At 38.2% G+C, this 20901-nt stretch overlaps 1 protein-coding gene across 5 annotated transcripts in view; it reads left to right on the top strand.

Moving 5' to 3' along the window:
- The window catches only part of B3GLCT (beta 3-glucosyltransferase), a 115685-nt gene that overhangs the window by 73026 nt on the left and 21758 nt on the right, over positions 1-20901 (top strand). For 4 of the 5 annotated variants that reach the window (XR_013966577.1, XM_080799148.1, XM_080799149.1 and 1 more), the window contains exons 11-12: positions 1298-1411; positions 9637-9736. Coding sequence is in view for 4 of the 5 variants with exons in the window: in XM_080799148.1 (XP_080655274.1) it covers positions 1298-1411; positions 9637-9736 (214 nt within the window). In the remaining variant the exon portion in view is untranslated. The remainder of the gene's footprint in view (positions 1-1297; positions 1412-9636; positions 9737-20901) is intronic. The other variant, XM_080799150.1, reaches the window with a different exon arrangement.

Below are 20901 nucleotides of genomic sequence, written 5' to 3'. Positions count from 1 at the left end.
ATTTATGCATCTTTGTCCATTTTGACATGAAGAAATCTCTGCATTTTCAGGATTGCAGAAAAATTATATTTTAAGCCCTAGAAGTTATTTAGTGGGTTAAAATAGGTAACTTAGAGATTGTAACAAATGTCCAGAATTCATAGGTCTGTCTGTCTTAAAAGCCGGTGAATAATGGATAAAATGGTGCCCTTTTGTGTTTTATATACAAAGGCTGTCTGACTTTGACTCTGAGTTTGTTGACTTGCATAGCTAAACATTTAAGGTTGGCATTGCATTGGGAGTGTTTGCATATATTTTTATTTGTGCTGGGAAAAAGGGAAAGATAAATGACCTGATAAAATCTCAAAATACTGACCCGAAGATTTAGTTCACTGGAGTGGAGGTTCTTAAATTCCCAGGGTTTATAATCGAGATATGACGATTTTTTTTTTCTATTGAAACAACAGAAACCTCTTCTCAAAATTTAGAGATGCACAGACAGTAGCTAAAAAAAAAGTATATAAGAAAATAATTATGCAGCTGTTTGGTCAGGTGAATTAATATCAGTGATCAGGAAGAATTCTGTCAAATGTGGAGATAGGTGAAACTTAAAAGTAGCTCTAAATTAGAGAAAACTGGGAAAGTTTTCTGTTGTTTGTGTTTCTTTAATTGAAACAATTTGTCTGTTTGTGGTTGAGGTCAGAAATCTGTAGTGGTTCTCAACCTTTCTTCTTCCACGTTTTTTCAGAAGTATAGCATAAAGAATATCAGTTCTCCCAGGCAGTGGTTCTCAGTGGTAGGGTCAAGCCCTGGGTAGGATTGCGTGGTTCTTTTGGAATCGTTGGGTGGGGACGTGTGTCATTTGAGAAGCCCCCATCCCCATCCTAAGGGAGACATATGTGCATCTCAGCCAGAAACACAGAATATTCCCCACCCCTCTAAGAAGCATTTGAAAAATCCAGTTGTGAATTTTAAATGAAATAGCCTATGGGGAAAGAGGAAAATTAAAAAATTAAAATACTTCAGTGTAATCAGACTAGGAAATGGATCACTACATGGGCTCGAGGAATGAGGAATCATCAGGAATGGGAAGTGTTGGGCTCTAACATACACTGAAAACATCTCAAAAAGAGGGTTCCATGCAGGTGCTGTCATCGAGCAACAACCCGACATTTCTTGGAGTAGGAAAAGCAAGCAGGTTGGGATACCCGAAGAAGAACAAATTAAGGTTCTCTTCCTTAATAGGTGATTATGCTTCATGGTGCTAAGCTTTCCTTCAGAACTGTGCTGGTGACTGTCACTTCTCTCATTTTTTCAGTCCCCATTGTAAAGCAGACGTGGGCGGGCCAGGCAAGTGTCATTGAATACTACAGTGATCACATAGAAAGTTCCATTCCTACAGTAGATCTGGGGATTCCCAATACAGATAGAGGTGAGTCCTTAATTTGTACTACTCTTATTCAGAATGTCCATCATTATCCTAAATTAGGATAAAAATGAAATATCTTATAAATACTATGATATTTGCCTTATGTAATTTCACTTTCTCCCCTCCCGGCATCTTTACTCATGGATAGGGACCAATTCTCTTGGATTAATAGCTGCTTTATAAGTACCAAGAAAGGTCGTAAGTTGTTAGGGCCATAATGATATGACTGAACACATGACAATTAGGATTACTTAACGGTTTTTTTATACCTTCATAATTCACTGTGGCCATAATGGAGTGTCCAAAGTTAATTTATCATCTTGCCACACAAAGTTTCTCCTCAGTGGTTTAACTGGCCAGGATTGTTCTGTGGCTACTATTTACCAGCTGCCAAAGCCCCAGAAGCAGAGACAGCGGGAACAAAGCCTATGGTTTCTCTCCTCATGGAGCTTAGGGTCTCACACTTTGTATACCCCTCTCCAGTAGCGCTTAACCACATCCTACCCTGGTTATGTGGGGCATAAGCTCCACAAGAGTCATGTATTTTGTTAAATTTTAGTGAGTAATTATTGGTATTACACCTGTTTTTCTCTTCAGATTGCAGACTTTCTAATTAAAATTTTTTTTATTTCAGAAAAATAGAGGTAGGCATTTGGCCACTTTACCTTCAGATGCTCTTTATCTTAATTTTTATCTAGTGTTCCTGCCACACGTTTTTCTTTAGTTTTCTACTTTCCCATACCCTTTTATGAATAGAAAAAGAAGTAAGTTCATTGTCTTGTTTTATCGAGTAATTTATCTGGATTATTTCATAGTCATGTCTTTTATAATGTCTTGATTGATAGTGTACAATGTAGAATCAGATATACCATTCTTCTGACAAGTTTAAATATATTACTGAGTCTGTCTATTGCTTTGTTCTGGAGACATGATTGTATTTTTAATTGTATTTCATTCAATTAATTGTCATATAGTATATTATTAGTTTCAGAGGTAGAATTCAGGGATTCATTAGTTGCATAATACCCAATGCCCATTACATCAAGTGCCCTCCTTAATGCCCATCAACCAGTTACCCCATCCTCCCACCCACCTCCCCTCTAGCAACTGTTTGTTTCCTATAGTTAAGAGTCTTTTATGGTTTGTCTCCCTCTCTGACTCTGTCTTGTTTTATTTTTCCTTCCCTTTCTCTATGCTCTCTCTGTTTTGTTTCTTCACTTCCACTTATGACTGAAATTATACAATTATTTTTCTCTGATTGACTTACTTTCCTTAGCATAATGCCCTCTAGTTCCATCCATGTCATTGCAAATGGCATGATTTCATTCTTTTTGATGACTGAGTACTATTCCATTGCATACATACCACATCTTTAAAAAAAAATTTTTTTTTTATAAACATATAATGTATTATTAGCCCCAGGGGTACAGGTCTGTGAATCACCAGGTTTACTCACTTCACAGCACTCATCATAGCACATACCCTTCCCAATGTCCATAACCCCACCACCCTCTCCCTACCCCCTCCCTCCAGCCCCCCTCAGTTTGTTTTGTGACATGAAGAGTCTCTTATGGTTTGTCTCCCTCCTGATCCAATCTTGTTTCATTTATTCTTTTCCTACCCCCGAGACCGCCCCCGATGCATCTCCACTTCCTCATATTAGGGAGATCATATGATAGTTGTCTTTCTCTGATTGACTTATTTTGCTAAGCATAATACCCTCTAGTTCCATCCATGTTGTCACAAATGGCAAGATTTCATTTCTTTTGATGGCTGCATAGTATTCCATTGTATATATATACCACATCTTCTTCATCCATTCATCTGTCGATGGACTTCTGGGCTTTTTCCATAATTTGGCTATTGTGGACATTGCTGCTATGAACATTGGGGTGCAAGTGCCCCTTCAGATCACTACATATGCATCTTTGGGGTAAATACCCTGTAGTGCAATTGCTGGGTTGTAAGGTAGCTCTAATTTTTAACTTTTTGAGGAAACTCCATATTTCTTCCAGAGTGGCTGTACCACCTTGCATTCCCACTAGCAGTGTAAGAGGGTTCCCCTTTCTCCGCATTCTCACCAACATTTGTTGTTTCCTGACTTGTTGATTTTAGCCATTCTGACTAGTGTGAGGTGGTATCGCATTATGGTTTTGATTTATATTTCCCTGATGCTGAGTGATGTTGAGCATTTTTTCATGAGTCTGTTGGCCATTTGTATGTCTTCTTTGGAGAAATGTCTGTTCATGTCTTCTGCTCATACCTTAACTGGATTATTTGTTCTTTGGGTTTTGTATATGTGCTGCTGAAGCGAGCACTGTTCTTTGGGTTTTGAGTTTGATAAGTTTTTTATCGATTATGTATGTAACCCTTTATCAGATATGTCATTTGCAAATATTTTCTGCCATTCTGTTGGTTGTCTTTGGTTTTGTCGACTGGTTCCTTTGCTGTGCAAAAGCTTTTTGTCTTGTTGAAGTCCCAATAGCTCATTTTGCCTTTGTTTCTCTTGCCTTTGAAGACCTGTCAAGCCAGAAGTTGCTGTGGCTGAGGTCAAAGAGGTTGATGCCCATGTTTCCTTCTAGGCTTTTGATGGATTTCTATCTCAAATTTAGGTCTTTCATCCATTTTGAGTTTATTTTTTGTGTATGGTGTAGGAAAATGGTCCAGTTTCATTCTTCTGCATGTGACAGAACCATTTGTTGAAGAGACTATCTTTTTTCCACTGGACATTCTTTCCTGCTTTGTCGAAGATTAGTTGACCATAGAGTTGACGGTCTATTTCTGGCCTCTCTATTCTGTTCCACTGATTTATGTGTCTGTTTTTATGCCAACACTATACTGCCTTAATGATTACAGCTTAATAATAGAGCTTTAAGTCTGGAATGGTGATGTTACCAGCTTTGGTTTTCTTTTTCAACTTTCCTTTGGCTTCAGGGTCTTTTCTGGTTCCATACAAATTTTAGGATTATTTCTTCCACCTCTGTGAAAAATGTTGATAGTACTTTGATAGGAATTGCATTGAATGTATAGATTGCTTTGGATAGCATAGACATTTTAACAATATTTGTTCTTCCAATCCATGACCATGGAACATTTTTCCATTTCTTTGTCTCCTTCAGTTTCTTCTATGAGTGTTCTACAGTTTATAGAGTATGGATCCTTTGCATCTTTGGCTAGGTTTATTCCTAGGTATCTTGATGCAATTGTAAGTGGGATCGATTCCTTAATTTCCCTTTATTCTGTCTCATTGTTAGTGTATAGAAATGTATCTGAATTCTGTGCACTATAAGTTCTAGCAATTTTAGGGTGGAGTCTTGGGTTTTCCACACAGAGAGTATCATGTCATCAGTGAAGAGTGAGAGTTTGACTTTTTATTTGCCCATTCAGATGCCTTTTGTCTTTTTTTGTTATCCGATTGCTCAGGCTAGGACTTCTAGTACTCTGTTGAACAACAGTGGTGATAGTGGGCATCCCTGTTGTGTGCCTGGCCATAGGGGAAAAACTCTCACTTTTTCCCCATTAAGAATGATATTTGCTGTGGGCTTTTTGTAGATGGCTTTTATGATATTGAGCTATGTTCCCTCTATCCCTACATGTGGAGAGTTTTAATCAAGAAAGGATGCTGTATTGTCAAATGCTTTTTCTGCATCTCTTGAGAGGATCATATGGTTCTCGTCCTTTCTTTTATTAATGTAGTGTGTCACATTGATTTGTGGATGTTGAACCACACTTGCAGCCCAGGAGTAGATCCCACTTGGTGGTGGTGAATAATCCTTTTAATGTACTCTTGGAACCTACTGGCTAGTATTTTTGTGAGAATTTTGCCATCCATGTTTATCAGGGATAATGGTCTCTAATTCTCCTTTTGGTTGGAGTCTTTGTCTGGTTTTGGGATCAAGGTAATGGTAGCCTCATAGAATGAGTTTATTAGTTTTCCTTCCTTTTCTATTTTTTGAAACAGCTTCAGAAGAATAGGTATTAATTCTTCTTTAAATGTTTGGTAGAATTCCCCTGGACTCTTTTTTGTTCGGAGATTTGTGATTATTGCTTCAATTTCCTTGCTGGTTATGGGTCTGCTCAGGTTTTCTATTTCTTCCTGTTTGAGTTTTGGTAGTTTATAAATCTCCCAGAATGCATCCATTTCTTCCAGATTGCTTAATTTGCTGGCATGTAGTTGCTCATAATATGTTTTTATAATTTATTTCTTTGGTTTTTGGTTTTGATCTTTCCTCTTTCATTCATGATATTATTAATTAGATCCTTTCTCTTTTCTTTTTGATAAGTCTGGCCAGGGATTTATCTATTTTATTAATTCTTTCAAAGAACCAGCTCATAGTTTTGATATATTCCACTCTTCGTTAGGTTTCTATTTCATAGAGTTCTGCTCTAATCTTATTCATTTTCTTCTCCTGCTTGGTTTAGGCTTTATTTGCTTTTCTTTCTCCAGATCCTTTAGATGTAAGGTTAGGGTCTGTATTTGAAACTTTTGTTTCTTGAGAAAGACTTGTATTGCTATATAATCCCCTCTTAGGACTGCCTTTGCTGCATCCCAAAGATTTTGAACAGTTGTGTTTTCATTTTCATTTGTTTCCGTGAATTTTTTAAATTCTTCTTTAATTTCCAGGTTGACCCATTCATTCTTTAATAGGATGCTCTTTAACCTCTATGTGCTTGTTCTCCTTCTTAATTTCCTCTAGTGATTGAGTTCAAGTTTTAAAGCATTATGGTCTGAAAATAGGGAATAATTCCTATCGTTTGGTACTGGTTGAGATCTGATTTGTCACTCAGTATGCGATCGGTTCTGGAGAATGTTCCATATGCACTTGAGAAGAATGTGTATTTGGTTGCTTTAGGATGGAATGCTCTGTATATACCTGTGAAGTTCATCTGGTCCAATGTGCCTTGTTTCCTTGTTGATCTTCTGCATCGATGATTTGTCCATTGCCATGCGTGGGGTGTTTAAGTCCCTTACTATTATTGTATTATCAATGTGTTTCTTTAATTTTGTTATTAATTGGTTTATATAATTGGCTGTTCCCAAGTTAGGGATAGGCATAAATATTTACAATTGTTAGATCTTCTTGTTGGATAGACCCTTTATGATTTAGTGAACGTCTTCATCTGTTAATAGTCTTTGGTTTAAAATCTATTTTGTCTGCTAAAAGGATTGCCACCCCAGCTTTCTTTTGTTTTGTTTTTTTCTTTTAATGAACAAAATTATTTTATTCAAAGTAGTTAAATATCTCAATTTTCTTTTTGTGATTTATGTGTTTTTTTTAATAATTTTAAAATTTTTTTATAAACATATAATGTGTTATTAGCCCCAGGGGTACAGGTCTGTGAATCGCCAGGTTTATACACTTCACAGCATTCACCATAGCACATACCCTCCCATGTCCATAACCCCACCACCTTCTCCCTATCCCCTTCCCCCCGGCAACCCTCAGTTTGTTTTGTGAGATTAAGAGTCTCTTATGGTTTGTCTCCCTCCAGATCCCAGCTTTCTTTTGGTGTCCATTAGCATGATAAATGGTTTTCAACCCCCTTACTTTCAATCTGGATGTATTTTTATAATCGTTATTCTGAATTCTAGCTCTGATATCTCTCTTGTATCCATATTGATTAAGTGTCTGGCAGTTAGTACTGCCTCTTGTTCTCTTTTCTGCAGTGAATTTTTCCATCTTGTCATTTTGTCCAGAGAAGAACAGATGAACAAGGGAACAAAATACAAAAATATCAACCATGACCCCAGGAAAATATGTACTAAACAAATCAGAGGAGATCAGAAACCAAAAAAGGAAAAAAGAATATAATCAAACAGGTGGACCGAACTGAGTAATACACTAGGTCCTGGGAGTATTTTGGTCTATTTGTTAGAAAATAAATCCTAAAATTGTAAAGAAAAACTTACATATATGTAGAAATAAAATTGAATATGATGAAAGGAGGCCAAAAATGAAGAATATATATGTAAAATATAAAAATTAAAATTAAAAAAGACTTAAAAGGGTTGATAAAATAAGAAACTAGTTGAGAAGGAAAAAAAAATCAAACTAAAAGCCTAATGAATGAGACAAAACCCTCAAATTCTATATTCTATTTTCCCCTAGTGCTGGAGTTGTCGTTCTAAGTGTTGCATAAACTTGGTATTGGCCTGATGTTCCAGCAGGTCTTCTGGGGGAGGGGCCTGCTGCCCCTTGCTGTTGCCCCGCCCCTTGCTAGGGGGCCAGACTGAGTGTAAGCTGCTTCAGATTGCTCTTTGTGGCTTTTGTTCCCTGAAGGCTTTACACGCCGCTTTAGAGGATGAAAACGGTTGTGCCCCGGTCTTCAGCCCCAGAGTTGACAATTTGCACCCCACATTCTTCAGTAAGCCCTCACAGAAAAGCAGTCAGTCAGTCTCATCTCCCTGGTTTCCCTCTGCACTCTGTGTTCACCCAGCCTGTAACCAAGCATTTTAATCTTAGGCGCAGGACCCTGTGGAGTCTCCAAACTTTACAGACTCCTGCAGCGCACACATGTGCCACTGCCCGGGAGCAAAGAGGGGACACTCACCCCTGCTCAGACAGCAGTCCACCGACCATGCTGTGGTTTATGGTTTATAGCAACACGGAACTGAGAGCTCACTCCGGAGCTCCCTGATTGCAGCTGACTTCCCTTCTCCGATGCTTGGGAACTCTGCCGCACTCAGGCACCCCCATTCTTTTGGTGATCCTGGGGATCCTGAGACCATGCTGTCTCACCTGGTATTCTGCCTGCTTCACCACCTGAGCACCTTTTAGGCACATGGGAACAGATTTTTGTAAGTTCTGATTTTGCACCCCACTGCTATAGCACTTTCCGGTACCTGGCTTATGGAGGCTCCTACCCCCCCAGGGTTTATCCTCTGATATATCGCCTCAGTTCACTTCTCCGCACCTCCTACCATGCAAAAAGTGATTGCTTTTCTATTTGTAGAATTGCAGCGATTCTTTTCTTAGATCTCCGGTTGAGTTCACAGGTGTTCAGAATGATTTGATAGCTATCTAGCTGAATTCCTGGGACCAGATGAAACTAGGGTCCCCCACTCCTCTGCCATCTTCCCCGGGCTCTGGAAAAATAATTTTAGATTGAGGTGTTTTGGTTAAGCTGGCTTTTTAGATTTCAATATAAGTTGCTTTTTCATAATCATTTATTCACATATTCCTTATTTGAGTTCTTAATTTGTTTAGTCTGACATTATTATTGCTATTTATACTCTACCTTGTTCCTATAGGAGTTTGAGGTAGCTTTCAAATAATGGTTAAAAATATATAAAGAGATCAAGAAAAATGAAAATAAAGGTCACATTGAATGGTTTAATATTGTTAATATTAGCTTATTCTCTATTGTGTCACCAAATATTTTGTTGAAATCAGGTGTATATTGTTATTTATTGATTTGAGTTCTCTTCCCAGGCATTTTATTCTTATCTTGGGACCCAGCATTTTCCCTTAAAGCACTGACCTTTATCTGTTGGCATCTGAAGAGCTGTAACTCTTAGTCCATACTGTGCTTTTAGAGTAGAACCTGCCACAGTATTTGGCATACTGGAAACTTAATAGCAAATATTTACAAAGTAAATGAATGGAGATGTAATATTTTACTTTTGTACCATTGTTTCCCAAGTTGTAATGCTTAGGGTTCTAACAGTTCCTTCAGAATATACTTAAAGAAAGGTGCCAAGCTTCTGTAGTTTCTATGAGGCAAAGATACTAGTCCTAGCTCTGCCTCAGATTAACTAAGTGACCTCCTCTCTCTGGGTCTCTCATTTCCCCCATGTGTGAAATAAATGGCTTAGACTTCATGATCTCTGAAGTTCCCACTGGTTCACTATGTCTATGAAAATGAGAAAAGGCTAATTTTTAAAATTTCTATTTGTGTATATGTCAGGATTTAAGCTTTTAAAACTTTAAATAATCTGAAATGAATTATATATGTATTTTATTTTTAAATTTTTTAAAAAAATTTACTTAGAGAAAAGGAGAGTGTGGGGGGTAGGGAGGGGCAGAGGGAAAGAGAAACTCAGACTCCCTGCTGAGTGCAGAGCCCAGTGTGGGGCTCCTTCTCTCATGATCCCGAGATCATGACCTGAGCTGAAACCAAGAGTTGGATGGTTAACCAACTACACCACCCAGGCTCCCCCTAAAATGAATTATATGTGCATTTTAAAGACAATATTACACTGTAAGTTTTCTTCTTGCCTTTCCTAGGTCATTGTGGAAAGACATTTGCTATTTTGGAAAAATTTCTGAATCACAGCCATGACAAAATTGCATGGTTGGTCATTGTGGATGATGATACATTAATAAGGTAAGGATTCTTTCTCATCCTTGGATAGCTTTAAATCCTACATATATTCATATGCGGAAGCTATGATGAGTACTTTTCTTCTGGCCAAGATGGAGTAACAGGGATTAGATTTACCCTTACATCTGAAACAACTCCCCCAAAAGGACAAAATATAAGAAATAAGGGTTTTTAAGACACTGGACATTAGGCAACAAAGGACAGTGACCCCTGAGACATGTGAAACATAGGGGATGAGTTCTATGGCAGCCCCAGCTAAATGCCTTAAGGAAGTGTAAATAGCTGCTGAGCATTCCTCTGCGGGGTGGGGAGGTGTTGGGAACCTAGGTAGAATCTGGCCAACTCTTGAGTTGAAGAGATGATGCTGAGAGCCTGGGGTGACAGGCCATTAGTTTGCAGGACATAGCACTGGAGAGGGAGAGATGCACTGAAGAACACCAGAGATCTGTACTGAACCAGAGTTCAGTACAAATGTGTGTGAGGAAACTACTGGAGGCTGGGGAAAGAACCAGCCAAAATGATGAGAGGGGATGGTGGCCAACACACAGGGCTCAGTAGAGTACCTGTTCCCACCAGCCAGACTGGTAAATTCTGGATCCATAGGGTATTGGGTAAAGAATATAGAAATATCTTGCTTTAATAGCAGGAAACAGTTAAGGTTGGATTAAGTACTGCTCCATCCAGTACTGCCTAATAGACCTTAAAAGGCCCCCAAATAGCAAACTATTTCCAAGTAACTAGTCTGGATCCAAGAACAAAGCTCAAGAAGATTTCTAGAAACACCAAAATATCCATAACCCAACAGAGATTTATAATGTTTGGCATTCAGTCAAAAGTTACCAGACATGCAAAGCAGCAGGAAAAACACACATATAATTAGAAAAATCAGTTGATTGAAATTATGCTAGAAATGACAGTGTTAACTAGTTGTTATAACTACCAGTTCTGTTATAGCTTAATAACTCTTCCATTTATTAAAAAAGGAACATGAAAGGTATAACAAAACCGAGCTTCTAGAGATGAAAACTGTATTTTCTGAGGTGAAAAATCCACTGGATGAGATTAACAGAAAATTAGATATTTCAGAAGAAAATACAAGTGAACTTGAGAACATGGCAATAGTAACTATCCAAAGGAAACACAAAGATAAGTAATTTAAAATCAGTGAACAGAACATATCTGAGTTGTGGGACAATCTCAGGTGGCTTTGTATATATGCAATTTGGAGTCCCCAAAAAGGGCACATGACAAATACTTAAAAAAATATTTTCCAAATCTGATGAAAACTAAACCAGCTGATCCAGATACTGATTCTAGATCAGTGAACCCTAGACTAAACTGTGAGCATCCAAGCAGAACACAATCGCCTCCAAGAATGGGGTCTTTTTTCAAGGACATCTTGTATAGCATTTATTAAATCTCTAACCACTTCACTTATGTCATCAATCTTCAGTATAATCTACATTAAAAGTTTTGCCACATTTTCTTATTTACCAGCAGTAATGTCTAATTGCCCAATGAGGTCTTAAATGTGTTTTTTATTTTGAGCTTGGCACTTTTACCTTGCAAGACTCTGAGATCATTCTTGATTGCATGAACTTTGACTTCTCCTAAGACATGATCCTGAATAATTGCAAGATTTAGAGTCAGGTCAGAAATTCAAAACCTGAGGGGCACCTACAAGGTTCAGTTGGTTAAGCATCCAACTCTTGATCTCAGCTCAGGTGAGTTTAAGCCCCACTTTGGGCTCCATGCAGTCATACAGCCTAGTTAAGAAAAAAAAATTCAAAAACTGAAAAAAAGAAGTGCTCAAAAAAGGGAAAAAAGTGAAGGTAGAATTTTAGACTCAAGAAAGAAAGAAAAAGGCAAATTCATATCTGGAGTTATACTATAATACCCCAAAGTAAATAAATTCAAATGAAAATTTAATAATGGATGGACATGGATGAAAATTAGGAAAGTAATACAGAAAATGGGGTCAGGTACTTAAAAAGGTTAGGAAAAAGTGGTTCAAAATGAAGTCCAATACATGTATAATTGGAATTCCTGACTGAAGAAAAAATAAAAAGAACAGAAATAACATTTAAATTACCAGAAATAAAAGAGGACCTTAATGTATATATTGAAAAGGCCTACCTAGTAGGTGCCTTGGACAATTGACTTCAGCTTCTGATCTTCAGCTTCTTTACATCGCTGGGTAAACTACTAGGCTTCGATAACTTCCTCTGGGTCTTGAGGCAAAATGACGAAATAACCTGTAGAGCAAGAAAGTAGGACCAGCATCAGACTTCTCAGAATGACTTAAGTATGGAAACAAATGGTAGAGGAACATGTTAAACTAAAAAAATTGTGAGTCACAAATTTTATGTGCAGCTAGGATTCTCTTAAGTATCAAGTCTCTAGGAAAATAATGTCCATAAACCAAGGGAGCAGTATGCACATGCATCCTTCCTGGGGAATATATTAGAGAACTTCATGCAAATGAGAGAGGAAATTTGGGCAAGAGGACTGATGGTGGACATTTCGTATATTTAACTGTAAAACAGGGTTGGGGATGTGGGTAGGGGAATAGTATATAAATATAATATGTTTGACAAAGCAGAATCTTGAAACTTCAAAAAAATGGAAAGAAAAGGGAAAGTAGAATAAGATCATGGTTTACTATATAGCTAGGAGATGAGATTCAAAGGGTATCATATAAAACTGACAGATCTAATAATAAAATGTTAAATAAAAAAAGCATAATAAGGCATAAAAAGTTAAATATAAGATCATGGGAAAAACTTTTCCAACACAAATTTTTTTTCTTAAAGGAAAAATTAAAGAAACACAATAAATAGATAATAAATAAATTAAAACCCCAAATAATTTCATGTTGAAACCAAATATTATCAGTTGTTCACTAAATTTGAATGGGTTTAACTTACCAAAGAACTTTTCAAATTGGCTCATAAAGCAAACCCCAACTCTGTACTTTTACATAAGAGACCTGCATAAACATAGTTCTTCAAAAAGCTTAAAAATAAAGGGATGGATAAAGATCTGGCAAATCAATGAGAATAAAAATGTTCAATTCCCAGTTCTAAAAGCTGGAAAAAAAAAAATCACAAAGCCAACCCCCAAAAAACACAAGGAAGGAAATAATAAAGATACATGTAGAAATGATGAGGTAGAGAAAAAGTTCAAATTAATCAGAATTTTCTTTCCTTGAAAAATTGGTACTGAATGCTTTTCTCATTTAATGGTATCTCTTGGAAATCAAAGTTCACAATGTATTTAGTAAGCTAGTCTCTGTGTAAGAATGAAAAGGAAATAAAGCATACCTATATCTCCTTATCTTTACAAAATCAAGTGAGGGACAGTTGAACCAATAAACCATGAAGTTGGTTTCTAAAAGGGTTGGGTGGGAGAAGAGGGTAGATGGAGTAGGAGAGGGTGTGATACTTCTGAATTTATCTTTTAATGCAGTTGAGTTGGGGAAGCATGCTCATATTTTACATATTTGAAAAATTGATAAGGACAGGAGAAAAGTTAATAAAGATAGAGAAAAAAAGATGAACTCAACTGTGTTTCAAATGAAAACATCACAGTGAAGGAAAAATGGTTTCCCGTTGGTCACATCTTGGACAAGATCATGTAATTAAGGACAACAATGAATTATGACCATTAAAATTAGGGATCAAGGAGTTCATGCTTATAAGAAGTAGAAAATAGGTATGTTCATCAGGAATAGTGACCTGTAGTTCTCCTTTTTTGTAGTGTCTTTCTTTGGTTTTGGTATCAGGGGACTGCTGACCTCCTAGAATGAAGTTGGAAGAAAAGCTTTTCTTCCTCTTCTATTTTTATGAAATAGTTTGAAAGAAGAGGTATTAACTCTTCTTTAAATGTTTGATAGAATTCACATGTGAAGTCATCTGGTTCTAGAGTTTGGTTTGCTGGGATTCAGTTTCCTTGCTGGTAATCAGTCTGTTCAGATTTTCTGTTTCTTCCTGATTCAGTTCTGGGAGGCTGTAGGTTTCTAGGAGTTTATCTATTTCTTCTAGGTTACCTGAAACTAATATAACATTGTATGTTAATTACACTGGAATTAAAAAATAGCAATGGAAAAATAGTAACTGTCCAGTGGAGATACCAGACAACTTGACTGGGTGAACAGAATAGGTATCACCAGTGAAGATCAGAAGGACATCGTGTGTCAGATACAGCATCACATATCCAATACTGTGACTGGGAATGCATATGCTGGACTTTGTCATGAGGAAGCACCAGACTGACCCAACAGGAGGATCATTCCATTAAAAATAGGGGAGGTGCTTTTATTATTAAAAATACCAGTGTCACAAAAGACAAAGAGAAGCTGAATAATTTGCAGATTAAGAGAGAATAAGGTGATATGATAAATAAATGCAATAAGAGATCCTGAGCTGCATTCTATACTGAAGGGGGGATGTGCTATAACAGACATTGGGTCAATTGATAAAATTGGAATAAGGGTGGTAGATTAGATAGAAGCATTTATTTTCAGTTTTGGAATCCTAATTAAGGCTGTTATAAACTTTTGTGTATATATCTTTGTATATTTATTTGTCTTGGCTAAATACCTATGAGTAGCATGGCTGAAACATGTAGGTGTATATTTAACTTTTTAAGAAAATTACTATATCAGTGTTAAAGTTTTTGAAATTCTTTACTTTACCTGTTCTTAGGAGATACACGCTGATGTATTTAGGAGAAATGGGCATAATCTATGAGGCTTACTCCCAAATATTTTAGAAAAGAGAAAATATATGTGTATAACTCATGCACACACATGCACATTTACACACATATATATACACAGATACATGAATATATGAATATGAATATCTATCTAGAGAGAAAGATTGAGAGAGAATGATAAAGCAAATAGGTAAAGTTAACAGCTGGTAAATATGGGAAAAGGATATAGGAGAGTACTTCCCATTGTACTACTCTTGGAATTGTTCTATAATCTTGAAACTATTTCCAAATAAAATGTTAAAAAATAAAAGCCATAGGTTGGAGTAGAATTTCATCTGGATTTTAAAAAATCAGTATTCTGACAAAATGAAGGGTAAAAAATCATATAACCAGCTCAATAGATGTATAAAAAGCATTTGATAAGGTTCCATTCATGATAAAAACTCTCAACGAAAGAGGTATGTTTCTTCTAAACCCAAACATAATAAAGGCCATATGTTAAAAACCCACAACTAAGATCATCCTCAATGGGAAAAATTGAGAGCTTTTCCCCTAAGATCAGAAATAAGACAAAGATGTCCACTCTCACTATTTTTATTCAACATAGTACTAGAAGTCCTAGCCATAGCAGTCAGACAAGAAATAAGAGACATCCACATTGGTAAAGAAGTTCAACTGTCAGTCTTTTAGATGACGTGACAGAGATAGAAAACCTTAAAGATTCCACCAAAAAACTACTAGAAGTAATAAATGAATTCACTAAAGTTGCAAGATTCAAAATTAATACCCCGAAATCAGTACTGTTTCTGTACACTCACAAAAAACGTCACAGAAAAAGAAATTAAAAACACCCCATTTACAATTTTACCAAAGAGGTGAAAGACTTGTACTCTGAAAACTATAAAACACTGTTGAAAGAAATTGAAGGTGACACAAACAAATGGAAAGATATTCCATCCTCTTGGGTTGGAAGAATATTGTCAAAATGTCCTATTACCCAAAGAAGTCTACAGATTCAGTATAATCCATATCAAAATATCAACAACATTTTTCTTAAAATTAGAATAATCCTAAAAGTTGTAGGGAACAACAGAAGGCCCCAAATAGCCAAGACATTGCTGATAAAAAAGAATAAACCTGGAGGTATTACAATCCCAGATTTCAAGATACACTACAAAACTATAGTAATCAAAACCATATGGTATTGGCAATAAAGACAAATGCATAGACCAGTGGAACAGGGTAGAGACCCCAGAAACAAGCCCACATTAATACAGTTAGTCTATGAAAAAGGAGAAGAGACTATATAATGGGCAAAAGTCACTGTTTTCAATAAATGGTGCTGGGCAAACTAGACAGCAACATGTAAAACAAGGAAAGTGGACTATTTTCTAACACGATACACACAAATTCAAAATGTATTAAAGACATGAATATGATACCTGAAACCATAGAAATCCGACCAGAGAGCTTGAGCAATAATTTCTCTGACATCGGCCATAGCGATATTTTTCTAGGTATCTCTCCTAAGACGAAAACAAAAGCAGAAATTAACTATTGGGACTGCATCAAAATGAAAGGAAACATGCACAGCAAAGGAAACCATCAACAAAGCAAAAAGACAACCCATTGAATGGGAGAAGATATTTACAAATGATCTATCCAATAAGGGGTTAATATCCAAAATATGTAAAGAAGTCCTACTACACCAAAAAACAATCCGATTAAAAAATAGAGCACCTGGATAGACATTTCTCCAAAGAAGACAAACAGATGGCCAACGGACACATAAAAAATGCTCACTATCGGTAATTTTGGAGGAAGTGCAAAATCAAAACCACAGGAGGTATCACCTCATACCTGTCCGAATGGCAAAAGTCAAATTCAAGAAACAACAAGTGTTGGCAAGGATATAGAGAAAAAGGAACCCTTTTGCGCTGCTAGTGCTAACACAAACTGGTGCAACCACTGTGGAAAACAGTATGAAGTTGCCTCAAAAAGTCAAAAATAGAGGGGCACCTGGGTGGCTCAGTGGGTTAAAGCCTCTGCCTTCAGCTCAGGTCATGATCCCAGGGTCCTGGGATCGAGCCCCGCATCAGGCTCTCTGCTCAGCGGGAAGCCTGCTTCCCTTCCTCTCTCTCTGCCTGCCTCTCTGCCTACTTGTGATCTCTGTCTGTCAAATAAATAAATAAAAATCTTAAAAAAAAAGTCAAAAATAGAGATACCATATGATCCAATAATTCCATTATTGGGTGATTACACAGGGAAAAGGAAAACACCAATTTGAAAAGATATATGCACCCCTATGTTTACTGCAGCATTGTCTGCAATAGCCAAGACATGGAAGGAGCCCAAGTGTGCATTGATAGATAAATGGATAAAGATGTGATAGATATTTATCACATCTTTATATACACACACACACACGGTGGAATATTACTTGGCTATAAAAGAAAGATCTTGCCATTTGTGACAACATGGATGGACCTGGAAGGTATTAAATGAAATAAGGTATTTGTCTTTCTTAGTCTGACTTGTGATTCCACTAATAAACAGAATGTAAAATAAAAGAATCAGACCAATAAATACAGAGAACTAATGATTGCCAGACAGAAGGGGAATGGGAAGTTGGGCAAAATATGTGAAGGGTAGAGGAGATACAGACCTCCAGTTATGGAGCGAGTGAGCCATGGGAATAAAAAGCAGAAGGCATACCATCCATGATACTGTAATAGCAATGTAATGGGACAGATAGTAGCAATACTTGTGGTGAGCGTAACATTACATATAAACTTGTCAAATCACTATGTTGTACAGCTGAAACTTAGGTAACATGTGTCCATTACACATACACAAATCAGTATTATGCTGTTAGAAAATCTATACGCAACACTAAGCTGTGTTATTATGATTTTGGTAGCATGTAGTCTTACCTGTTGCCATACTGTTTTTTTTTTTTTTTTTCTGTGCCTTAAAATTGCCCTAAATGGTAACATATTGTTAAATAAAAGTTCCTTTCCTGGATGAATGGCCAATCCACTTGGATAGAACTGGAGATTCATCTGCTTTATCCACATTTCTAGTTTTTAGCAAAATGAAACATGTGATGGTTGTCAGATTCAGTTTGATTCTTCAGCTTTAAAATGATACTGGGGGGGGGGGCGCCTGGGTGGCTCAGTGGGTTAAGCCTCTGCCTTCAGCTCAGGTCATGATCTCAGGGTTCTGGGATCGAGCCCCACATCGGGCTCTCTGCTCGGCAGGGAGCCTGCTTCCTCCTCTCTCTCTCTGCCTGTTTCTCTGCCTACTTGTGATCTCTGTCTGTCAAATAAATAAATAAAATCTTAAAAAAAAAATAAAATGATACTGGGTAGGGAAATGGTTGATGTTAAAAGGAAAAGAAAACCAGATGAGATGTTAAATCCCAGTTATTTTAACTCAGAAATTAGAAGTTGAGGGTTGAATTGACATTTTTACAATATGCAGGAGGAAGATAAATACTTTTCATTTCTTCTCAGGTCAAGGAGTAGATATAAATTGGCCCCAGAGGTCTTCGAGGTTTTTTTGTTTGTTTGTTTTTGTTTTTCTTAAACTCACACAGACTTTTACCAGCTGAAGGCCACAGTTGCCTTAGAGATCTTTGAGTATATTCTCCATAACCGAATGGTGTCTTACTGGGTATCTGCACACCTCCTCACCTTCCCCCTCAGAGTTATCAGCTGACCTGAAGACGATTCCAAACTAGGTGCCTAAAATGTTTACCTTGTGAGCCCCAAACAGGACAGTTTCAAAGAACGTTTTCTGGCCACTGAGAAACTGTCAACTTTGTCAGAGGCCTTGACCTCCAGGCAGGTAGAAACATGATTAGCAAACTTGTAAACCCTTCGCACCATATTTTTAAGTGATTTTTTCATCCATTAAATTTATTCATTTCCAGCTTTAGGCTAATAAGCCTAATAGCTGGGCTATTTGTGTAAGATGCAGCAGTGAGGATTGGAAAGGGGTCCTTCTCTTCACCTCGTGCATCTCCACTTTGACTTCTTAATATCCTACCTATTCCCCAAAGGAGGAAAAATGAAATTCTAGAGCACCAGTCTTCTCGGTGTTAATACTTCTCTGTAAGAATTTGTGATTAATGGGGTGCCTGGGTGGCTCAGTGGGTTAAAGCCTCTGCCTTCGGCTCAGGTCATGATCCCAGTGTCCTGGGATCGAGCCCCGCATCAGGCTCTCTGCTCCGCGGGGAGCCTGCTTCCTCCTCTCTCTCTGCCTGCCTCTCTGCCTAGTTGTGATTTCTGTCAAATAAATAAAATATTTTAAAAAATTTGTGATTAATAAGTTAGAGAAATACTGGATAAATCCACGTCTTGGACATGCATGATGCTCACCAGGCTTGAGAACATTGAAGATTATTTAGCCAATTTAAAAAAATTAATCCAAAATTGACCATGGAACAACTCTTTTCAGGAAACATTGATTAATGTCATGAGAGAACTGGGGATTTGGTGGGACCTGGCCAGCTCTGGTTTAGAACACAGTGGAAGGACTTTATAAGGTATCTGTAAGTGGTGTAACTTCTTCAGACATGGAAAAGCTAGCCCTTCTCAACATCAACCTTGGTCTCACCCTCCAGTCACAGCCTTGGTAATATAACCACCGTTTCCAATGTCCTGTTACAAGAATATTTTCTTCCAGTGGTGTCCTGCTACAAGACCACGTTCTTATTGAGCTTACACAAATAACTGTAATTGATTTCCCATTTTGTTTTTGCCACAAGCCCCAGCCAAACCCTTCTGGATGTGAACTTACATTCAATTCACAACTCACATTTGGCATCAATATCCCTAAAGCCCGTACTCATCTTACTACCCTTTTTGCCTTTATTTCTCCCCCAAATTTTGAAGTGTTTCCATAGATAAGTGTGCATTCAGCCAGTGACTATTAGAACTTGCACAGTCTGTTGGCTGGTACAAGACCAATAAATGGTTAATTCCACCTGGGGCCTCTGGTTGCCCTCTATTGCACGCATGAGAGGGCAACACTGGCCTACCTTCTAGTCTCTGGGGGTAGTCTCTGGCCTACCTCCCTAGTCTCAGGGGTGGTATCCACCCCTGAAATTCTGCCATTAGCAGAGGGGCACTTGGCAACACCCCTGGCTTTTTAGAGCCTTCCTTCAAGGAAGTAAACTGCTTTCTCTTAGGCAGTGCCTTCTAGAGGCTTAGCAAGACCGAAATGGGTTGTTTGTATTTTCTCTCGGGGTCCCAGATAACGCTAGATCTTGCTACTGTTGTTTACGAGCTCTCGATAGGCTCCCTTCCCCCCATTTTATCATTGGGAGGATCCTTTATTTTTCCCTGTTTTTCAGTTGATCTCCCTTTCGGTTTCGTGTAAGTCTGCCATTGTAGTGGCTATTATAGCAGTCGGATGTTGAACCCCGGGGACAAGAATGGATACTGAAGTCCCGTACCTAGCCTGTGGGGCTGACCATGAGATATGGAAATTCATATAAGAGGAAAGTAATTTTTCATTTGGGCCACCAAAATGCTGGCTGGAAATGGCACTGTTTCATCCCCAGTTCTTCCACAGAGGTCCAGTGCAAGGGAGGGAACGGCCTCCTTGTTAAGCCAGGTTTTCTTAATGCTAGCATTTACCCAATCAGATTAGTTAAGTGCCTGCAGTTCTCACTATGCCTGCAGTGTATAATCATTGTCACAAGGCAGGCTGAGCAGTGGCTTAGGCCATTTCTGACGTCTCAAATCCATTTACCACTATACCATGTTCTCCAGTATCCCACAGTCCTAACACCCACCATTTCAGGTGTTTTTAGGGCATCCCTGTCCTCACACACTGGTCTGAAACACGCAGAAGATCAGGCCAAGTCTGCCCACAGGGTGGTAGCTAGCCTGCTTGGGGTTTCCTTCACGGACCATGGGCTTCCCCCATGGCTTGTTTGATTTTCAGTATCCTTCCCACAGCACCAAGTGTTAGAAGGTGGAGGAGGGTCAGTCATGTATCCTCCAGACTAGAAGTCACTTTAATACCGAAAATGGAAGAAGCCACTCCATCCTGTTCACACGGTTTTACTCAGGACAACTTACCGTGGGTTGGTCGTTCGGTCGTTTGGTTGGGACGGCAATATGCAGCAATTCTCTGCTAATATCCAGACCGTAATCCCCAGCTTTTATGGCGCTAGAGGCGTGGTCCCATCACAGGGTAGTTATCTAAAGTGGTGCCACCTGCACCCTACAGGCGAGACCAAGATGGAGGGCCGGAGATGGAGTCAGTGTTGTCAGCACTGCCACACCGAATACACCTGAAAAGATGTTACAGTTGGTTCACGCTTACTGAGAAATAGGACTGGTAGAAGGGAGCTAAGCGGTCCATCGGCAACCTTTGCTTCATTAACCTGCCACCCCATTCGCCCAAACTAGGCAGCCATGTTCTGGCAGTGGCTT

This window comes from Martes martes (assembly GCF_963455335.1).
Source record: "Martes martes genome assembly, chromosome: 3".
Taxonomy (NCBI): Eukaryota; Metazoa; Chordata; class Mammalia; order Carnivora; family Mustelidae; genus Martes; species Martes martes.
This window is presented reverse-complemented; position numbering and strand designations above follow the sequence as displayed.